The 19,087-nt window shown below is 43.4% G+C and overlaps 1 protein-coding gene across 1 annotated transcript in view; it reads right to left on the bottom strand.

Moving 5' to 3' along the window:
* The window catches only part of LOC107376092 (uncharacterized), a 39,871-nt gene that overhangs the window by 20,549 nt on the left and 235 nt on the right, over positions 1-19,087 (bottom strand). Inside the window, exons 2-5 of the mRNA XM_054743996.2 lie at positions 18,909-18,951; positions 2,941-3,047; positions 2,223-2,860; positions 810-1,251 (exon numbers count right to left, since the gene is read on the bottom strand). Of these exons, the coding sequence (XP_054599971.2) occupies positions 810-1,251; positions 2,223-2,860; positions 2,941-3,047; positions 18,909-18,942 (1,221 nt within the window). The 5' untranslated portion in view covers positions 18,943-18,951. The remainder of the gene's footprint in view (positions 1-809; positions 1,252-2,222; positions 2,861-2,940; positions 3,048-18,908; positions 18,952-19,087) is intronic.

Below are 19,087 nucleotides of genomic sequence, written 5' to 3'. Positions count from 1 at the left end.
TAGATCTGAGCTGCATTTAAAAACAATTTCATGATCACAAGTTTCAATATTTGTCAAATACTAATCAAGGCCAGGCAGCTTTGTCTGTGTAGCGCCTTACAGCACAAAACCGACCAAAGTGCTTCACAGACATTAAAAACAACACTCAACATAAAAATGCATCAAGACTAAAGATTAAGAACTAACCCTAACCCTCTCATGCCGAGTTAAACGCCACATCGTGATTTAAAACCAGACGGTGAAGAGCCAACCTAACGCTCAAAGGCAGCTCATCCCAGAGCCCAGGGGGCGCTACAGAGAAGCCCCGTCACCTCTGACCTTACGGCTGGTTTCTGGGACTTCCAGGAGCATCCTATCAGCCGACCTCAGCGGCCGTGCAGCGGAGTAAAATCCAGCAGCTCAGAGAGGTACTCTGGAGCAAGGCCATGCAGAGATTTAAAAGCACCGTGTACTGGACTCCAACACAAACAGGCAGCCAGTGCGGCGAGGCCAGCACAGGAGTGACATGCTCCGTCCCAGTGAGCAGCCGTGCAGCAGCATTCTGCACCAACTGAAGACGCGAGAGGAGGGATTGTGAAAGACCAAGGAACGAAGAATTACAGTAACCAAGCCTTGATGTAATAAAAGCACGAATTACTGTTTCACAATCCTTTTTGACAGCAAGGCCTTTACTTTGGTGATCCTAATTAATTGATTAAAACTAGATGTAGTCACCGCACTGATCTGCCGGTCCATCAGATAGACGGGCAGCTGGGAGCCATCTCTGATTAGCTCAATAAAAGCAAGCTAGTTGGAACGGCACTGCTCACCTTGGCCTTCAGTTCTGGGACACTTGAAGCCTCACAGATCTTCACAAGTCCTTCAGGCTGAGTGTCTGCAGAGGAAGCTTCGTCTTCAGCCCCATCACTGCTCGTCTCTCCCTTCTCGTTGCCTCTTGTCCCTCTCTCAGTATTCATGTGTGGAAGAGCATCTCCCACAGCCTCTTTGTCCTTGTCCTCCTTTTGACTGGTGTCAGAAGTGACAGCAGAACTTGACTGAACTTCTGCTAGCTGGTTTTGTTCCATGCTCGTTTGTTTTTCGAACATCTCGGCTGTAGGTTCTTTACATTCCTGCAGCAGCTTCTGCTCTTCTTCCTCAGCATGACGGGACTGTGGGTTGTGGGTTAATTCGTGTTCTGGACCAGGTGGAGATCCTCCATTACATCCAGTCCCATCTGAGATGGTCACAGCTACGAGGACTTCAGATCCTGGTCTGCTTTCACAAGAGAGATTATTCGAAAACAAATGACATTTATTCCTTTAACCTCGTGATATGAGTTTTACTTATTTCAGCATCTTTATTGGAGGTTCACTTAGTTTTCTAGTCTAGGACTTTAACGCCCAATTAACCAGACGAACTAGAGAAAACATTCTCTAGCCATCACGTCCAAATGTTGAGCTCAGCTCTTGCTTTGAGGTTATTAACATTAAAATGTCCACTGAGCATCACATTTTCAAACAACATTCAAACGTTGATATGAAATATAACTAATGAGATCTAATCTGACGTCTTGGTAGGTATTCACAACTTTATACAACAAACGGGTAAAAATTCAACTAAGACTCTAAAATTAAGCCCTTTTTGCAAAACAATGGCGTCAATTTGCCGCAACGCCATGGTGGCATCAGAGAGCCTTAGGTTGTTTATGTGGTCAGACCGTGGCGGGAATGTTGCGCAACCGTGTCCTTTTCACAAAAGTTGATGCAATGGCGGTATAACGGAGGTATGGGGGTGGTCTCCGCGCTGCCACGGACGTCCATTATTCTAGGACATAACTTGCTTTTTATTGCGATCGAAGCCACGCTCATCAGGTATTTTTCACAAGCAGCTCCTTAAGGTGTGTCCTCCACAGTCCCCATGCAGTCTCTGGTGATCTGAGCTCCAGATCTAATAGAGAGAAGCTCCAGGAGCTGATTCTGTGACAAAAGCAAACTCGCCGCCCGTCTTTACTTCCAGAGCTTGGCAGTAACTCCCCACGTGATCATGACACCTCCCTCTGTTGCACCAAGGCTTAATAGCTGTTTATGAATCCATATTTCTACCAAGCGAGGCGGAACGAAGGCCACAAAATTCACACATGGCCATGGCGCGTTTATAAGACACGTCCCAGTAATATTACGCCGAGTTGCCGGCAAGGTGTGTATTGTAAAAAGGGCTATAAAACTATTTGGTGTAATACTGACCCGTGAGCCTCTCCACCGTGACTGGATGGATGCTGTGGTGTGGACTCGCTCTGGTCCATCACACCTACAGCTGAGATATTCCCACAGCTGGATGGTAACCAGACCTCCTCCTCGAAAGCCTGAAGTTTGGTGGTTTGTGGACAGATTTGTCTCCGAGTGCTCTCAGTTCCATTCTGGCCACTTTGTGCTTGTAGAAATTGGCTTCGTTCTTTCTCAGTCAGACCACACATACCCATTCTGCGTTTCTTCTTGGCTGGTAAACCTGTTGCTGACTCTTTGACTTTGTTGGACTCTTGAATAGAAAGCTCCTTTTCGCCTACTTGCTTCTCCAACTCAGCCGAGTCCTCATCGTTCCTGGAGCTGGGCTGGGAGACCTGGAGTTGATCCACGTGGTTTGGATTTGGCGATCTTCTGCAGTCCTCTGAAGGGATTTGCTCCTCAGTATCTTCATCAGTGTGTGTTCCATGGCTCTGCAGATCGTCAACATTTGCAGCAGTTGTCTCCTCTTGCCCTGCTGCAGCTGTGTTTTTATCTTTGGTGTGATCTTCCCACTCGGGCAGACAGGATGACTCCGTGATTACGAGACAATCCTGCTGAGGGTAAAGAATTGGCCCTCCTGTGTTGCCTTTATTTGGGTTCTAATAATAAAAGAGATGGACGTTTCAGTTTGTGTGAATGAAACAAAGCAAATGTGACATATCCTAGTCAACTTAATGACCTTCTGATGGACTGTAGTTTGGACATCATCAGCCACGGAAGACTCATCTCTCGGTGACTCCCTTTTTCTTGACCTGAGTGGTCGAGTCTGAAGTGGCAGGAGATCCTCTTAAAACAGGAGGTTAAATGTGATTAATCAGAAACTGTGAGGCCAATTTCACTGAGAAGCCATTTTTAACATGCAGGCTGAACATGAAAATAGTCTCCTACACTCCTACACCTATCTCCTGCAGTAGCTTCTGGTAGAAAACAGACTGTGAAACTCTAGAATAGAAAAGACTGACAGATCTACATCACTCTGTCACTAACTATCATGGACTCACCCATCTGGACTCACGGCGGGGAAGGCTGTTGTTGGTTTAGTCCAGGAAACGGCAGAGAACGTCTCAGCTAGTAGAAGCTAACTGTTAGCATTAGCTACTCCACCACAGAGCAGAACTCCTCCAGGCTTGTGTTGTTTGTGGAGATAAAACATCAACGTTGCAGAGCAGATAGTCAGTGGTAGAGTCGTGTTGCTGTTAGCCAATCAGAGGAGAGATGTCCACATATCAGGAAGTATGTAACAGGTCTGCTAGGGTCATGTTGGATGGCTGTTCATCCAAGTCACAGCCTCTACGTTGGGGTGTCCCACAAGGTTCAATTCTCGGCCCGTTACTGTTCAACCTCTATATACTGCCCTTAGGAGCCATTTTTAGAAAGCACGCTGTCTCATACCATCTTTACGCAGACGACTGTCAAATCTACTTTTCATTTAAGCCAACTCAATCAACGAAAGTTCTGTCTGATTGTATCCTTGAGGTCAAGCAATGGCTAGCTGACAACTTCCTCCATCTCAATGACTCCAAATCTGACTTAATCGTTTTCAGTCCTAACAGTACCACGGCGACTCATCAACCTGACCTCAACTATCTCTCACCTAATGTGTCCTCTGTAATCTCCAACCTTGGAGTAAAAAGGGACCAGGCTCTGAAGATGGATGCCCAGGTCAATAACACAGTTAAATCATGTTTTTACCAACTAAGACGCATCTCAAAACTAAAGCGCATCCTGAGTGTCCGTCTTCTGAAATCCGTGGTCCACACTTTCATCACCTCAAGGCTGGATTACTCCAACTCCTGCTTATACGGCATCAGTAAAGCAGCTCTTTCTACACTTCAGCTGGTCCAGAATTCTGCAGCTAGGTTGCTGACTGGAGCTGACAGACAACACATTTCTCCAATTCTGAAATCTCTCCACTGGTTGCCCGTGCAGTTCAGGATAAACTTCAAAATTATGCTTCTCACTTACAAATCTTTGAACCATCAAGCTCCTCCATATCTGTGTGAACTTGTCCATTACTACAACCTGCCGCGTGCTCTCAGGTCTGAAGATAAGCTCCTCCTAGCTGTTCCCAATGCACGTTTAAAAAGCCGTGGAGAAAGGGCTTTCTCTGTCTGTGCACCGAAGCTGTGGAACGCATTACCACTGCTAGTGAGGCAAGCACCAACAGCTAGCATTTTTAAATCACGCCTGAAAACTCACTACTTCAACCTAGCTTATACAACAACATAATTATGGACCTCACTGACATCTGCACTGTTTAAAAATGGACTCCACAATTATCGACTTCCGTATTATTGAGGTTCTTTGTAAAATGTTTTTTTTTTTTTTCCTATTTTTATTCACCCTGTGTCTTATTGATTTTTAGCTGTTATTTTTGGGAATTTTGTTGTATTTCCTTTTTATCTTTTATCTGTGTTCGACATGTTTGTATATCGCCTGTTTAATTAACCAACATTTTTAGTGTACAGTGCCTTGTTTGGTTGTAATGCCTTGTGAATGCGCTTTATAAATAAAATTGGATTGGATTGGATGAGTCATGATGCTGTCGTGTTCTGCTCCCCTCTGCTGTGGCTAACTTCCACTTCCCGAAACCGGACGATAAGAGCTATTTCCCCTCAAAGATCATTTATACTAGAGACCGCTGCAGATGTGTTGAAATAAAAACGAGTGAATTTGGTCTTCAAAGCTCTCATTTCCTTGTTTTTTTCAGTAAATTTGCTGTGGTCTCTAGGATGAATGAATGGCTTGAGTTGTTTTCTGTGGCTCTGGCACTCTAGTTTCAGGTGGTAGAAGTTTGTCAGAGGAGTGGGTGAGAGGTGTGCAGGTGGAAAGCCACAGGATTAGGAGTCTCGCTCATGATGTATTGCCTCTGATTGCCTAACACCAAGGTGACTTCTCACCACATTAACACAAGCCTGATTGGATCTGGGTCACACTGGCTGTATTCGGTCAAATCTGTGGTCTCCTTTAACCATAAAATTAAATATAAAAATCTTCTACTGTACTTATTTCATCTGTTATTTTATTAAACCTCATGAAGAAAGTCTAATCTTTGCTTTAAGGGTCTTTCTATCTGCATCCATTCTTGAGCCCTTTGGACCACCGCTCTGTACATGACTAAGTTCAGATTTATTGATGCCAGATGATGATGATGATGATGATGATGATGATGATGATAATGTTATATTATTCAAAGTTAACTGATAGAATACGACTTTGGTAAAGTTAACAAGTGATTCACAGATTAGACATTTGCGGGTCAATAACTTCTGAACAGAATGGCATTTCGAAACGTAACACACCTCTTTGCAGTCGTGGCAAGGTAATGAACAAGCTACAACCTCATGTTTTTCATTAAACCCATCCTCTGCTCCCAATGTGTTCAGTCGTGCTCTATGAGCCTAAAAAACTGCAGGGCGCTCAAGGGACCGTCTGATCCTCTTCTCTTCTGGCACTCGCAGAGTACAGACGCTTCCCTTTGTGCTCCCTTATCTTTTTCCCCAAGGCTCTTTGTCCCGTCTGCCTACAGAGCGCTTCTCTGCATTGCTGATTGGCTGCACCTGGCGGTAAGGCGTTTCCTGTTTCCTGTTTTCAGTGTTGCACTCCGTGTAGCTGTTTGGTGTTTGGGGCTCGCTAAAGCTGATTTAATTTCTCTGTACTTGGATATCTCTGAGTTATTGTAGCACAAAAGCACGCTAAAACACACATTTTCTGTTGTTCCACCTAGCTTTTAGGGAACCATTTGAGTTTGCACGCAGTTTATTTGGTACTGAACAGTTTGCTCGTCCAGTTAGCTTAGCCTCAGCATGGCTATGGCTACTTCTGTCTCTGCTTCTCCGTCTCCTATCTCTTGCTCTCTGTGTCAGATGTTTAGTTACTCCTCTGCCTCCTTTAGTGATAATGGTACGTGTAATAAATGTAGCATTTTTGTAGCTTTGGAGGCGAGGGTGTCGGAATTGGAGTCCCGGCTCTGCGCTGTTGAAAAACCTGTAAACAGCCGTAGTTACCTAGCTAGTGCGGGGCTAACTAGCTCAGAACAACCACGTAGCGACCCTCCAGTGGAACCCGAGCAGCCGGGACCTCAGGCCGGCTGGGTGACGGTACGCAGGAAGCATAGAACCCAGCCCGTGGGCCACCACCAACCCGTCCACGTTTCTAATAGATTTTCCCCGCTCAGTGACGCACCCACTGATAAGCCGACTCTGATCATTGGCAGCTCCATAGTCAGAAACGTGGCATTAGAGACTCCAGCAACCATAGTTAAATGTTTACCTGGGGCCAGAGCGGGCAACATTAAATCTTATCTGAAACTGCTGGCTAAGGATAAGCGTAACTACAGTAAGATTGTTATTCACGCTTGCGGTAACGACACCCGGTTACGCCAATCGGAGGTCACTAAAATTAATGTTGCTTCGGTGTGTAAGTTTGCCAAAACAATGTCGGACTCCGTAATTTTCTCTGGCCCCCTGCCTGATCGGACCAGTGACGACATGTTTAGCCGCATGCTGTCCTTCAACCGCTGGTTGTCTAGGTGGTGTCCTGAAAACAACGTGGGCTACATTGATAATTGGAAAACTTTTTGGGGAAAACCTGGTCTGATGCGGAGAGACGGCATCCATCCTTCTTTGGATGGAGCAGCTCTTCTTTCTAGGAATATGGCCAGTTTTATTAGTCCTCCATGACAACCCAGGGTCCAGACCAGGAAGCAGAGTCGTAGTTTAACCCACCCCTCTGCAGCTTCTGTACTGTTACCCACCCACTACCCCATAGAGACAGTGTCCTGCCCACGGCCAAAATCACACAGATTAAATATCAGGCTTAATAAAGCAAATCATGGAAATCTCATAAATATTAGTAGTACAGTATAATAGTTACAGTTCGTTTGAACATCTTATTCTTAGTTTTCCTAATCCAGATAGCAAAACTGTAAAACCACTCCTGTTTGTAGTTTTATATCATCCACCAGGCCCTTACTCTGAGTTTTTGGATCAGATCTCTGATGTTTTATCTGATTTGGTGCTAAATACTGATAAGGTCATTGTAGTGGGGGATTTCAACATTCATGTGGACATCGAAAATGATTGCCTCAATGTAGCCTTTAGTAATATCTTAGACTCAATTGGTTTTACTCAAAGAATACATAGCTCCACCCACTCCTGCCATCATACCTTGGACCTTGTTCTGACTTATGGCATTGAGTGTGAGGAAATAATCTTTCCACATAATCCAGTCCTCTCGGACCACTTTCTGATAACCTTTGAGTTTTTTATAACTGAGTTCTCGAGACATGAAAGTAAATTTCATTATAGTCGGTCTCTATCTGACAACGCAGTTGCGTCTTTTAAATCAACTGTTCCATCTTTACTGTCCTCAGCATCTCAGAGGCATGTAACAGAGGGCAATATTTTCATTTCTAGCCCTTCACAAATTGATGCCTTAGTTCATCATGTTAATTCCTCTTTACGTGTGGCATTAGATGATGTTGCCCCTTTAAAAAAGAAGGTAATTAGGGACAGGAAGTTGGCTCCCTGGTTTAACTCTCATCTACGAGCCTTAAAACAAAACTCTAGGAAATTGGAGAGAACATGGCGCTCTACGCACCATGAGGAGGCCTACCTATCCTGGAAAAATAGTCTTGTGCTTTATAAAAATAAGCTTCAACAAACTAGAACTGCTTATTTTTCAGCATTAATTGAGGAGAATAAGCATAATCCTAAATTTCTTTTCAGTACAGTTGCTAAACTTACACAGAATCATAGCTCTGAGCCATCTATTCCCTTAGCCCTCAGCAGCAATGACTTCATGGGATTTTTTACAAGTAAAATTAATTCTATTAGAAACAAAATCTTTAGCATCCTCCCTAATGCGATTTCTTCTTCCTCAGTAAGTGAGGCAGCTTCTGAGGTGACTCTAGAACCTCATCTGTGCTTGAACCGTTTTGATCCAGTTGAGCTTTCAGAGTTATCAAAAATATTAGCTTCATCTAAACCTTCAACTTGCATTTTGGATCCAATCCCAACCAAATTATTTAAAGACGCATTTCCTTTGGTTACTGCCCCCATTCTAGATATAATCAATCTATCCTTAGTAAATGGGTATGTACCACAAGATTTTAAGGTGGCTGTAATCAAACCTTCACTTAAAGAGCGGGTCAATTGAGCCTCGGAGTCCTTCTCCACCCACGTATCAATTTTAAAAAATGCAACATTAGTAGGCGTTGCCTGGAGGACCGAGAGGGCGGAGCCGCGGCAGTGACGAAGACGACGGCTAACTAGACGATGCTAGCTCCCTTCACTCTGAGCAGTTATTAGAAGTGGAGGATGTTTCTCCCCCTCCTTACCCAGACACTCGAGAAGAAAGGGACCAAGTCTATTTGGAGGAGACAAGCGGACCTGAGCCTTATTGTTGTGAGCTTGTGAGTTGCCTGTAACTACCAGAACAGACCCAACAGAACCACCTCTGAACGTAAGTAGCCGTTAGCCATAGCATTGGATTAGCTGCAGGGTTTGTCTCCATGGCCCTAGAGCTAGTCAGCATGTTTTAGAGGTTTATCTGCTTCAGCACACCTGGTTTTAATCAGCAACAAATAGCTGAGCTGCTTAACAGTTAATCTAAACTGTTAAAGCAGGAAAATCCACTGAAACATGCTGGATAGCAGCTCTCCGGTAGCTCTGGGCTCAAGTTACAGTCTGCTGCATAAAGTTATGAAAATACCCCATGAGAAAATTATTCTGTAATGTGTTCAGCTCACTAAAACTGCCCTGATTTATTTATTTACTGATAACAGCTGCTCTCTTGGTTCTAGGTCCTCTGGTGTCTGCAGCTGATCTCTGGTGTCTGCAGGTGGTCTCCTCTGCTGGTGTCGTCAGGATCAGGAGCTTCCAGAAGAATGTGCCTTTCAATGACTCTTTCCCCCTTATTTGTTATATTAATTAAATAAATCTCAATTTATATATTTCCTGTTTTTGTTCATGTCCATAAATACTTAAACATGCTTGAAATTAAAACGAGCTTTTAACAGTGAGGTGCTAGTTTAATTCATCACAACAGAGCTAGTTAAACATGCATTGTGATAATTCAATTAATGTAATTTATAAATATCCATTAAAATATCAAAACTGGAATCTATATGAGATATTTGGCAGCACAAAAAAACTTGTCAAACACAATATTTATTATAATTGTAGGCAGACAGGAGACAGAGCTGATGGAGGTTCTCAGTCATCAAAGGATGGCTGAAGGCTTTCCAGGAACAGGAGATGTGGTGTGGTCTCTTCTCTCTCTATTCTGCCAGATGAGCTGATAGGTTACAGGTGTGTGAGGACATCCTCATGCTGTCACGACCAGATGACAGGAGTTATCAGGTGATCAGCCAGGCTAATGAGATGCAGAAAGAAAACAAATTCAGGACAGTGTACAATATGTGGTGTTGCTCACCTTATGTGCTCTTATAGAGTTATTAACGTGTGCCTGCCTCATGGTGTAGAGTCCATATTTTGCTGAGTGTCCTGCAATAATGCAGGTTATTAGTTAATTTACTTTTGATAGCAAAAACAAAATATTTAATGTAAAAGTTGTTTTCCAGGTGAATCAGCTCACACGTCACCACCAAGTGTCACGGGGGCAGAATCAGTAGCCTCCGTCATGATGTAATCACATACTTATTTAATTGTTAATATCTTAAAAATTCTGAAATGTTTTAATTTTTTTTTTTACCTTGAACAGTTCACTGAGCTTGCACTGTCACTGAGGTGGAAGCTGGAATCAAAAGCAGACACCTCACACCTTGGTCTTTTCAGGGGGTGCGGCCGCTGCTCTGGGACCTTCTGGAAGATGAATTTTCATCATGGTCCCCGTGGGTCACCAGACACGCTGCGGCTGTGAACTCCATTCTGGCTGGCTATGTAAAAACAAAGAAGCAGCACATTTATAAATGTTTAAAAGAGCATAAAATCACGTGTAACAATAATCTGTAAAACAAATTAAAACTAGAAGGTAATAATAAAATGTTTACATAGAAGATTATTAAAAATAATTCACCTTTTCTACAGGGAAGGTTTCACGTCAGCCTGGACAAGTGCATTCTTGCAGCTAAATCAGTCTGACAGCCAGTGTCTTGGGTAGATTTAGCCTGAAAAAAATATATAAGCACATTGTTGTTGGGAGTTTATAAAGTCAGATAATATACAAAAGAAACTGTCCTATATAGGCGCTTTATAACATTCCTAGTGTGTGATCATTATAACGTAAAAGTCAGTCACATATGATGTGGAGAGCCTGAAAGGAGACCTCCTGAACAGAATTCCTCACAGAACCTGTTCACAAGCTGGATTTCACGCTGTAATGCTGTCTGTCAAGTGCTGCGTCAGTTAGAGAAACTGTTGCAGAATTGCCGACTGACTAGCTAAAGGAAGTGAACCACGTCTCTCAAACTTTGCATTTAGGTAGGGAATTGTCTTTAGAAGATGTTAAAACGTTTATTTAGCGTACTCACCTCAGACTGGAGCCCGCCGTGGTGGGGGAGCAGAGTCGGTGGGCTGCATCTAAATCGCGGAAGAGCCACGGTGGGCACAGCCTCCCTCTTCAAACGGAGACGTGCAGAATCGCGGGTAAAATGCCCACAGAGTCACCGCAAGCATACTACACTACACCTACTCACCAATACTAAGACGATATGGAGCACTAAACCCAAAATACTTTCCCAATTACACTAACAGCCAAACACTAACTCAACTACAATATCCAACAGCCAAATCTAACACTAAATAAGTATTTATAACACTAAAAGATATGCTAAGACTAGGATATGCTAATGCTATATGCTAATGCTGAACTACCGCTGACCTCCTACACTCGCTTGCAAATCCAACTCCCACTCGCCACAGGGCGTGGCCGAGACGCTTGTTGCTTTTATAACTTTGGCACGGAGCTGCTACATAGTACTCTACTGGTTTACGTAGTACTTTACTCTTTAGCCATTGGCTAAAATTTATTCAAAATGACTCAAATTCTATGTTTTCAGCTGAAGGTGGCGCATTACTGTGGTTTTTAGACAGAATTTTTAATTTTTAAAGAAAATGCACCAAAATGCTAAAATAAAGAATGCACACATTTAAAACACTAATAGACACTCATTTATACAGTTCATCAGCAAAAAAAAGTTAATTTAGACGTTACTTGCTCTTTAAGAAGCCTTCTCTGGATCCAGATGACCCAATGAATTATAGACCAATATCTAACCTTCCATTTTTATCCAAAGTCCTGGAGAAAATAGTGGCCATCCAAGTATGTCAGCATTTAAACACTAATGCTCTGTTTGAGGAATTTCAGTCTGGTTTTAGAGAGTATCACAGCACTGAAACTGCATTGGTGAGAGTTACAAGTGATATTCTCATGGCCTCAGATAAGAATCTTGTGTCTGTTCTAGTCTTGTTAGAGCTCAGTGCTGCCTTTGACACAGTTGATCACAATGTTCTTTTAGAAAGACTTGAACATGTTGTAGGGATCAAAGGAACAGCGTTAGGCTGGTTTAAATCCTACCTGTCTGACAGATTTCATTTTGAAAATGTACATGACAAATCTTCTTAATACTCCAGGGTTACTTGCGGAGTACCACAGGGTTCAGTGCTTGGACCAATTCTTTTTACTATATATATGCTCCCAATTGGTAAAATCATTAGACAGCATGGGATAAACTTCCACTGTTATGCTGACGATACTCAGTTATATTTATCCATTAACCCTGATGAACCTAATCGGTTGGGTAGATTACAGGCTTGTCTTGAGGACATAAAAAATTGGATGACTCTTAACTTCTTGCTTTTAAATCAAGACAAGACGGAAGTTCTCATCTTTGGACCAGAAATCCAGAAAAGGAAATTGCTTAACCAATCGCCTGACCTTAATGGCATTACATTAATCTCCGAAAACAAAGCAAGGAACCTTGGTGTTATCTTTGACCAGGACATGTCATTCAAATCCCAGGTTTCACAAGTTTGTCGGATTTCCTTTTTCCACCTTCGGAATATTGCTAAGATTAGAAGCATACTTTCCAGGAGTGATGCTGAAAAACTAGTTCATGCATTTATTACATCAAGACTGGATTACTGTAATTCATTACTCTCAGGAAGTCCACAGAATGTAGTTAAAAGTCTTCAGCTTGTCCAAAATGCTGCAGCTAGAGTTCTGATGAGAATTAAAAAGAGAGATCATATCTCTCCTGTCTTAGCTTCCCTACATTGGCTACCTGTTAAATTCAGAATAGATTTTAAGATCCTTCTTCTCACATATAAAGCTCTTAATAATCAAGGTTCATCATACATCAGTAATCTGATTGTTATGTTCCTAACCGAGCACTTCGCTCTCAGACTGCAGGTCTACTGGTGGTTCCAAGAATATCTAAACTTAGGATGGGAGGCAGATCTTTTAGTTATCAGGCTCCTCTCCTGTGGAACCAGCTCCCAGCTTTAGTCCGTGAGGCAGACACTTTGTCTACTTTTAAGAATAGGCTTAAAACATTTTTATTTGATAGGGCCTATAGTTAAAATCTGATGTTAGCCTAAATCTGGACAAGTGGGGGATTACAGGGAGGTGGAGTGTACAGTCGGTAAAGACGGCTCTCCCTTGCCCTGCCTCCAACATGCCTACATCTAAATAGGATAGATTATCCAGAGTTAACTCTGTAGTTATGCTGCTATAGGCTTAGACTGCTGGAGGACACACTGACCACTTTTCACACTCTACTGCTTTATTCTACAGTCTGCTCTTTAACTGTATTATTTTGTGCAATTTCAGCTGTTAACTTTATTTTCTCTCTAAGTGTTTTTCTCCCCAGAAGAAGCTACAATGACGTTCTGCTGAGCTGTGGTGGCCTCATGGAGGGGGCCATCGACTAGCACACTGCTGCTAACCACTAATACATTCTCTCTCTCCTGATAATAACTTTTTGTTTTTGACTTTTGATGTGCTAATACTAGTTTATCCGTTTAATTATAGATCCACTAGGATAAATACAATAAAGTTTATCTTTCACCAAATACAATATTTACTAAGACATCACAATATAACTATAGACACATTACTTGTCTGTGTGTGTGTGTGTGTGTGTGTGTGTGTGTGTGCCTGCTCTGTCTTCTGGGAATCCCTATTTGTTTAGAAATGGATTTAATTAATTGGTCATTCAATGCGATTGATAAGATCTTTTCCACGATGAGAACAGAGGAGGGGGCTCCCACTTGCCCTCAAGGGACACACGCAGCGGGATATGCGCTCGATTCCTGGAAGGTCTGGAGGATCACTGGATTTCTTCTGATTGGAGTGGGAGGATATCTGGTTTTCTGGAAATTTGGGAAGTCGGGAGCGATTGGAGTGCGATCCGCACCCATGGCAAGCACCGCCCGGGCAGATGCCTCACAGACTGGGACGTTACTCGAGGTGAACCGTAAGCTGGACAATGTTGTTGCTGCGTTGCCGGTATTAGTGCGCAAAACGGATGTCATCTCGGAGAGGGTCACTGGACGGTGTGGAGATGTTTAATACCTGAATTAGCTTCACTGGAGGACTTGAATGATCAATACAGACTTTAAGGCAGAGAGGAAAATTATCTCTGCCTGACCCAAACAAAGTCTTGTTATCTAATCTGATGCCAAAGCAGCCTTGGGAGCTGCAAGCTACAACCCCCACAATGGAAGGAATGCAGACAGATGCTGTGAAAACCCGACCTACCCCCCTGCCTTCAGATTGTGGTCTCTGCCTAGCGAGGACATCAAAATGCAGGAACTCACTATGCTCTGTGCTTTCCCTTGACCTCCCACCCACCTGTGGATATGGCTGAGCACCACACGGGCTGCTCCCCCTGAGGAAACCAGGATCCCAGCCCCCACCCCCCCCCACCCCCCCCACCCCCACCCCCATCGGGTCTCATGTTGTGAACTGTGACGTTCGTGCTTATATCTTGAGGTGTATTTTGGCATTGTAGAGCTACTCCCTACCGGGAGTAACTGATTTGCCTTTTTTCCCTCCCCCAACTCTCCTCATGTAATCCCCCTCTTCATCTAATTGAAATGAGCGCCATTATGGCTGATCTCGTGGTCTGCCTGTATCTGTTCTGTCTATATGTGTGTGTGTAACCTTGGTAAGGCTGTTCTGTGGAGTCAAGTTCCTATGCTCTGGTTCGCTGGCAATAAAATTCTCTCTGATTCTCTGAAAATAGAATCACCAGAAATGGCTCATAAGGTATTGAATAGAATTTTGGGAGAAATTTAAAATTATGTAAAATGCATGGCGTAGACCGGAATTACCGCTTTTCAATGCAAGTTGTGATGGCTAAATGAAAGTAAGTGATTTATTTTTGTATTATTTTCTAATTTGAGTCATATAATTTTAAAGGTTCCTTAAATAATTGTAGCATATTAGAGGTGACATGAGTTACTGTTTCGAAACGTCACCGCTTCATATACAATCCATTATAGTCTTTAGACTGTTTCAAACCAGCACCTACGCGGCAATTACCAGGCGAGTCACTGTTTCAGTGTAAAATCCCCGGTAATTTTCAAAATAAAAGTACTGCAGCAATGTAATTTCATATATATGAAGCTTACGTGTGACCCAACGGTTTATTTACTGACAGCATCGTTCCAGAAGTGCTGCAGTGTTTTTTTTCCTGGCAGTGGAGAGGAACATCTATGACATCAACCAGCGATATAAAACATGGTTTCCTTCTTTTAGGTTTAATGATGGATTGCATAAACAAACCGTGACAGTAACAGAAAGTGGGTGCACCTCTTATAGGTGCGGGGGGATTTTTAACTCATGACAAAATAACACAAGGTGATCAGTAAACAGTGTAAGGTAACCTGTACGCTCCACAGAAACACAACTCGGCTAAAAAATGATGGTGTTGCTGGACATTTTTCTCAGTTTTATGGCTTTTTGTCAGACTCTGAACCAGGAAATGCTGCAGGCAGTGAAACACAAGGCAAAAATCTCTGGAGCAACAAGTGACTCTACCCCCAGCCAATCAGTGACCAGAATCTTGATGCCGGCCGACTCAGCCTTGCCATGTACCTCAACGGTGCAGGGAGTAAAAATGGGGGGGGGGGGGGGGGGTAGAGAGAAAATCCCGAACCGTGCCCTTGGAAACAGTGATCGGGCCGAGCTGCTCTGAGTAGTGCTTCAGGAAAACCACCTTTAGTAGACATGGTGTGATTAGCACCTCAGAACCAGCTGCTGATCAGCAGAAAAATGCAGAAAATCAGAAACTTTTGAGATTCTGCTTTTCCCTCGTGAAGGTTTCTCACTGTTGAAGCAGCGCTGCAACCTAAATGTACCAGAATCGCCCACAAAAGCCACTTCCATATCTGAGTCAGTATGACCAGGGCTGGGGTGCATCTGTTTGGGCTCGTATATGCAGTTGTTCATATGGTTAAGGACGTCTGAGGAATGCAGAAATCCCTGAGTACGTGGGCGGCTCAAGAGACCTGTCTGTGGTGTCCCCCTTAATGAGATAAACATAGGCGGGTATGAGCTGTGTTGCTTTTGGACACTCTGAACCACACTATTTAAATTAGTTTTAATGTGCTCCCAGATCTCTCACTGATACTGCTGTGCGTGTCCTGATAACACTGCTCTCTCCTCTCATCTCTTCCCACTGAGCGGCAGCAACATGCTACAGAGAGATGTTTACTCCACAGCATCTACAATGATAATGAATCATGCATGCAGAAAGCCCCTGCTGGCTGATTCTACTCGCCAACCTGAGGCGGCACACATGAAATTTAGCCAGCCAATCAGTACCGTAGAGCCACCTTGGTCCCCGTTGGACTGCTGAGGAAGAGATCTGAAAAAACGTCACCTCAGAAGGGAAATTGCACACATGACCCAGATGTGAAACCAAATAAGCCCCTCCGAGCCCCTCCCAGATGACCGAGCTTATTTAAGGAAGAGCCCAGCCACCCTGTGGAGAAAGCTAATTTCAGCTGCTTGTATCCGCGATCTCGTTCTTTCGGTCTCTACCCAAAGCTCGTGACCATAGGTGAGGGTAGGAACGTAGATCGACCGGTAAATCGAGAGCTTCGCCTTCTGACTCAGCTCTCTCTTCACCACGACAGACCGGTATATCGCCTGAATCACTGCAGATGCAGCACCAATCCGCCTATCGATCAATCAGTCTATCAGGCTTATTTATATAGCACGTACCACTACCTTATCGGAGGCCCAAGGAGCTGAACAGCACATAAAAACAAGGATAAAAACAAGTAAAAGTTATTAAAAACCATACAGTACAGAAGGTAAAAATACAAAAGTCAGGGTCAAGGGTGTTGGGGGAAAGCTAGTAGATAAAAGGGAGATCATTCCAGAGTGTAGGGGCCGTTACTGAGAAGGCCCGGTCCCCCCTTGATCTGAGTTTAGAGTGCGGGACTTCCAGCAGCTCCTGCTCAGCTGAGCGAAGGGCCCGAGTGGGGACACACCGCTACAGCAGTTCAGCAAGATATGGGGGGGGGCTCTGCCTGCAGCACCCTGAACACGGAGGAAGATCTTCAATCTGGCCCAATAAAACACCAGGAGCCAGTGCAGAGTAGCTAGCACTGGTGTGATGTGGTCTCTCCTTCTGGTCCCAGTCACAAATCTCACAGCAGAGTTTTGGATGAGCTGCAGTCGTAGCCTGACTCAGTCCAGCATACCACGCATTACAGTAGTCGATGCGGGACACCATGAAAGCGTGTGCTACTGTTTCCAGATGTACTCTGGACAGGAGAGGCTTTATCTTGGACAGCTGTCTCGGATTAAAAAACATGCTCGAACAACCATGTTTATCTGTGCATCACATCTAAGGGCTGCACCCATAAATTAGTGACCACATTCTTCTTATATTGTGTCATGGAGTCAAGATCAGTCTCATCACCTGCTCCAGCTCTTTCACCAGGGCTGAGGATTATAACCTCGGTTTTAGACTCATTTAGGAGGAGGAAGTTAGCAGCCATCTATGACTTCACTTCCCTTAAACAGTCTAATAACGCAGATCCAGAGCCCGCTGTATCTGATCTAACTTCTGTATTCAGTCTCGCGCTCCAGTTTTCCCAAACTCATGAACAAGACCCAGAGATACTTCCTCATCCCTGACCTGGAGAAGGCATTCTACCCTTTTCCAGCTTATTACTAACCATAAGTCTTATTGCTTTAACAGGTCATCTGATAAACGTATCTTCCTTGTGTGTAAGCAAGTCCTGTAGAGACAAACACTCTAACCAAAGTAGAAGCTAACCATAACAGATGTGAACGTTACAGTCGGGTTTCCTCACAACAGAAGTTGGCAGATTATCTTACTGACTACACTCTGAACATGCATGTCAATAACTGATTGGATACATAGTTTAATGTAGTAAAGTCTTGTTTCTGTGCTGGCCGTTCTGATGTTTTTCTATCATCTGTAACTGCAGGAACGCGGATGCTGGCTGTGCCATCTATGGATCACATGAAGGTAATTTTTGAACAGAGTCTGCCGACAGAATGGAGGTCAACCAGCTGGTGTCCTGGGCCCTCATTTATCAAACGTTCGTAGAAACTAGGGATGTAAGAAAACATCGATATGGCAATATATTGTGGTATTTTTTCCTGAAATATTATGATAATGTACGTGTATGTAATTTTTTGAAGAATATACATGAAATATTTGTGTATTTTCTTTTCTTTTGGTGCAAGTCAAACGCCGACCTCTAGTTGGCAGCAGTGTGCAGTACTCTTTGTTACCACCATTGAAATGTAAATACCTCTGTTGTGGTTCAGATACCTCATGTTAAACACGTTACGTATCAGTTTGGACTGTTTATTGAATTTTCCTCAAATTCAGTCTAAAAATGGCTAATATCGTCTGACTGAACGTATCGCAATATGGTGATATATCGTATCATCTCCCCTGTATCGTGATACATACCATTCAGCCGTAATTTCACCAATACACATCTCTAGTAGAAACTGTCTGTAGCCAGGGCGAGCTAGAACCAATGAGGTAGCTTCACCTGCCTTTATGGACACACTCCTTTAAAAGGTGCCAGGCACCATTAATGAGCACCTGCTGCAACTATCGTTCTGCCAGAAAGGCTCAGACCTGGGAAGAGCACAGCTAGTGTTGGCGAGACTGCGGCGGCACTCCAGCTGCTGCGAGTCGGCTCGTGTCTTTTGGAACAACCACTTTTCTGTGGTAAAAGCAAGCAGGGAGGTAGACTGACAACCGGACTCTGCCCTTGCTGTCCTCACCTCGGCATTGGCCGTTCAGCTATCTGAATAAAAATGTAATAAAAATAGGTAAAATTTGGGCAGCAAGTTTACAGAAAGAGACACATAAACCTATTAGTATGGCCGTGGTTGGTGCTAACCAGTGGCCTGACTTTATGAACAAAGCTGTCGGTCGCCTGGAGGTGGACTTCAAGTCACCACGTTGTTGCAGCCATGTCCTTTTGGAATAATAAGGTACATCCTGTACAGAAGTTATTGAGCCCAAAAGTCGAATCTGTAGCATCTTGCTAAGTTTACTGAAGTTAAAATGTGCTACCTATGTCTGACTGTGAAATTACGGTTTTCAAAAAAATGAACAAATATTCTTAACAGGAAAAATGAATAAAAATGTTGATTTAAAATATACATTTTTACCAGTGCTGTTAATCTTTGCTTTCCCTTTGGCCATCTTCTCTTGCTAAAAAAACAAATAAAAATTAAAATATATTAAATTCATTACTGACGTATTAATTATGTGTTCTAAAGTAAATCTATAATACATTATGAAATATATCTTCATTTATACTAGTTGATAGTAGCGAATCGTGCTAATT

The sequence above is a fragment of the Nothobranchius furzeri genome, chromosome 6 (genome assembly GCF_043380555.1).
Source record: "Nothobranchius furzeri strain GRZ-AD chromosome 6, NfurGRZ-RIMD1, whole genome shotgun sequence".
Classification (NCBI taxonomy): domain Eukaryota; kingdom Metazoa; phylum Chordata; class Actinopteri; order Cyprinodontiformes; family Nothobranchiidae; genus Nothobranchius; species Nothobranchius furzeri.
Note: the sequence above shows the minus strand (reverse complement) of the source record. Positions and strands in the feature narration are given on the sequence as shown.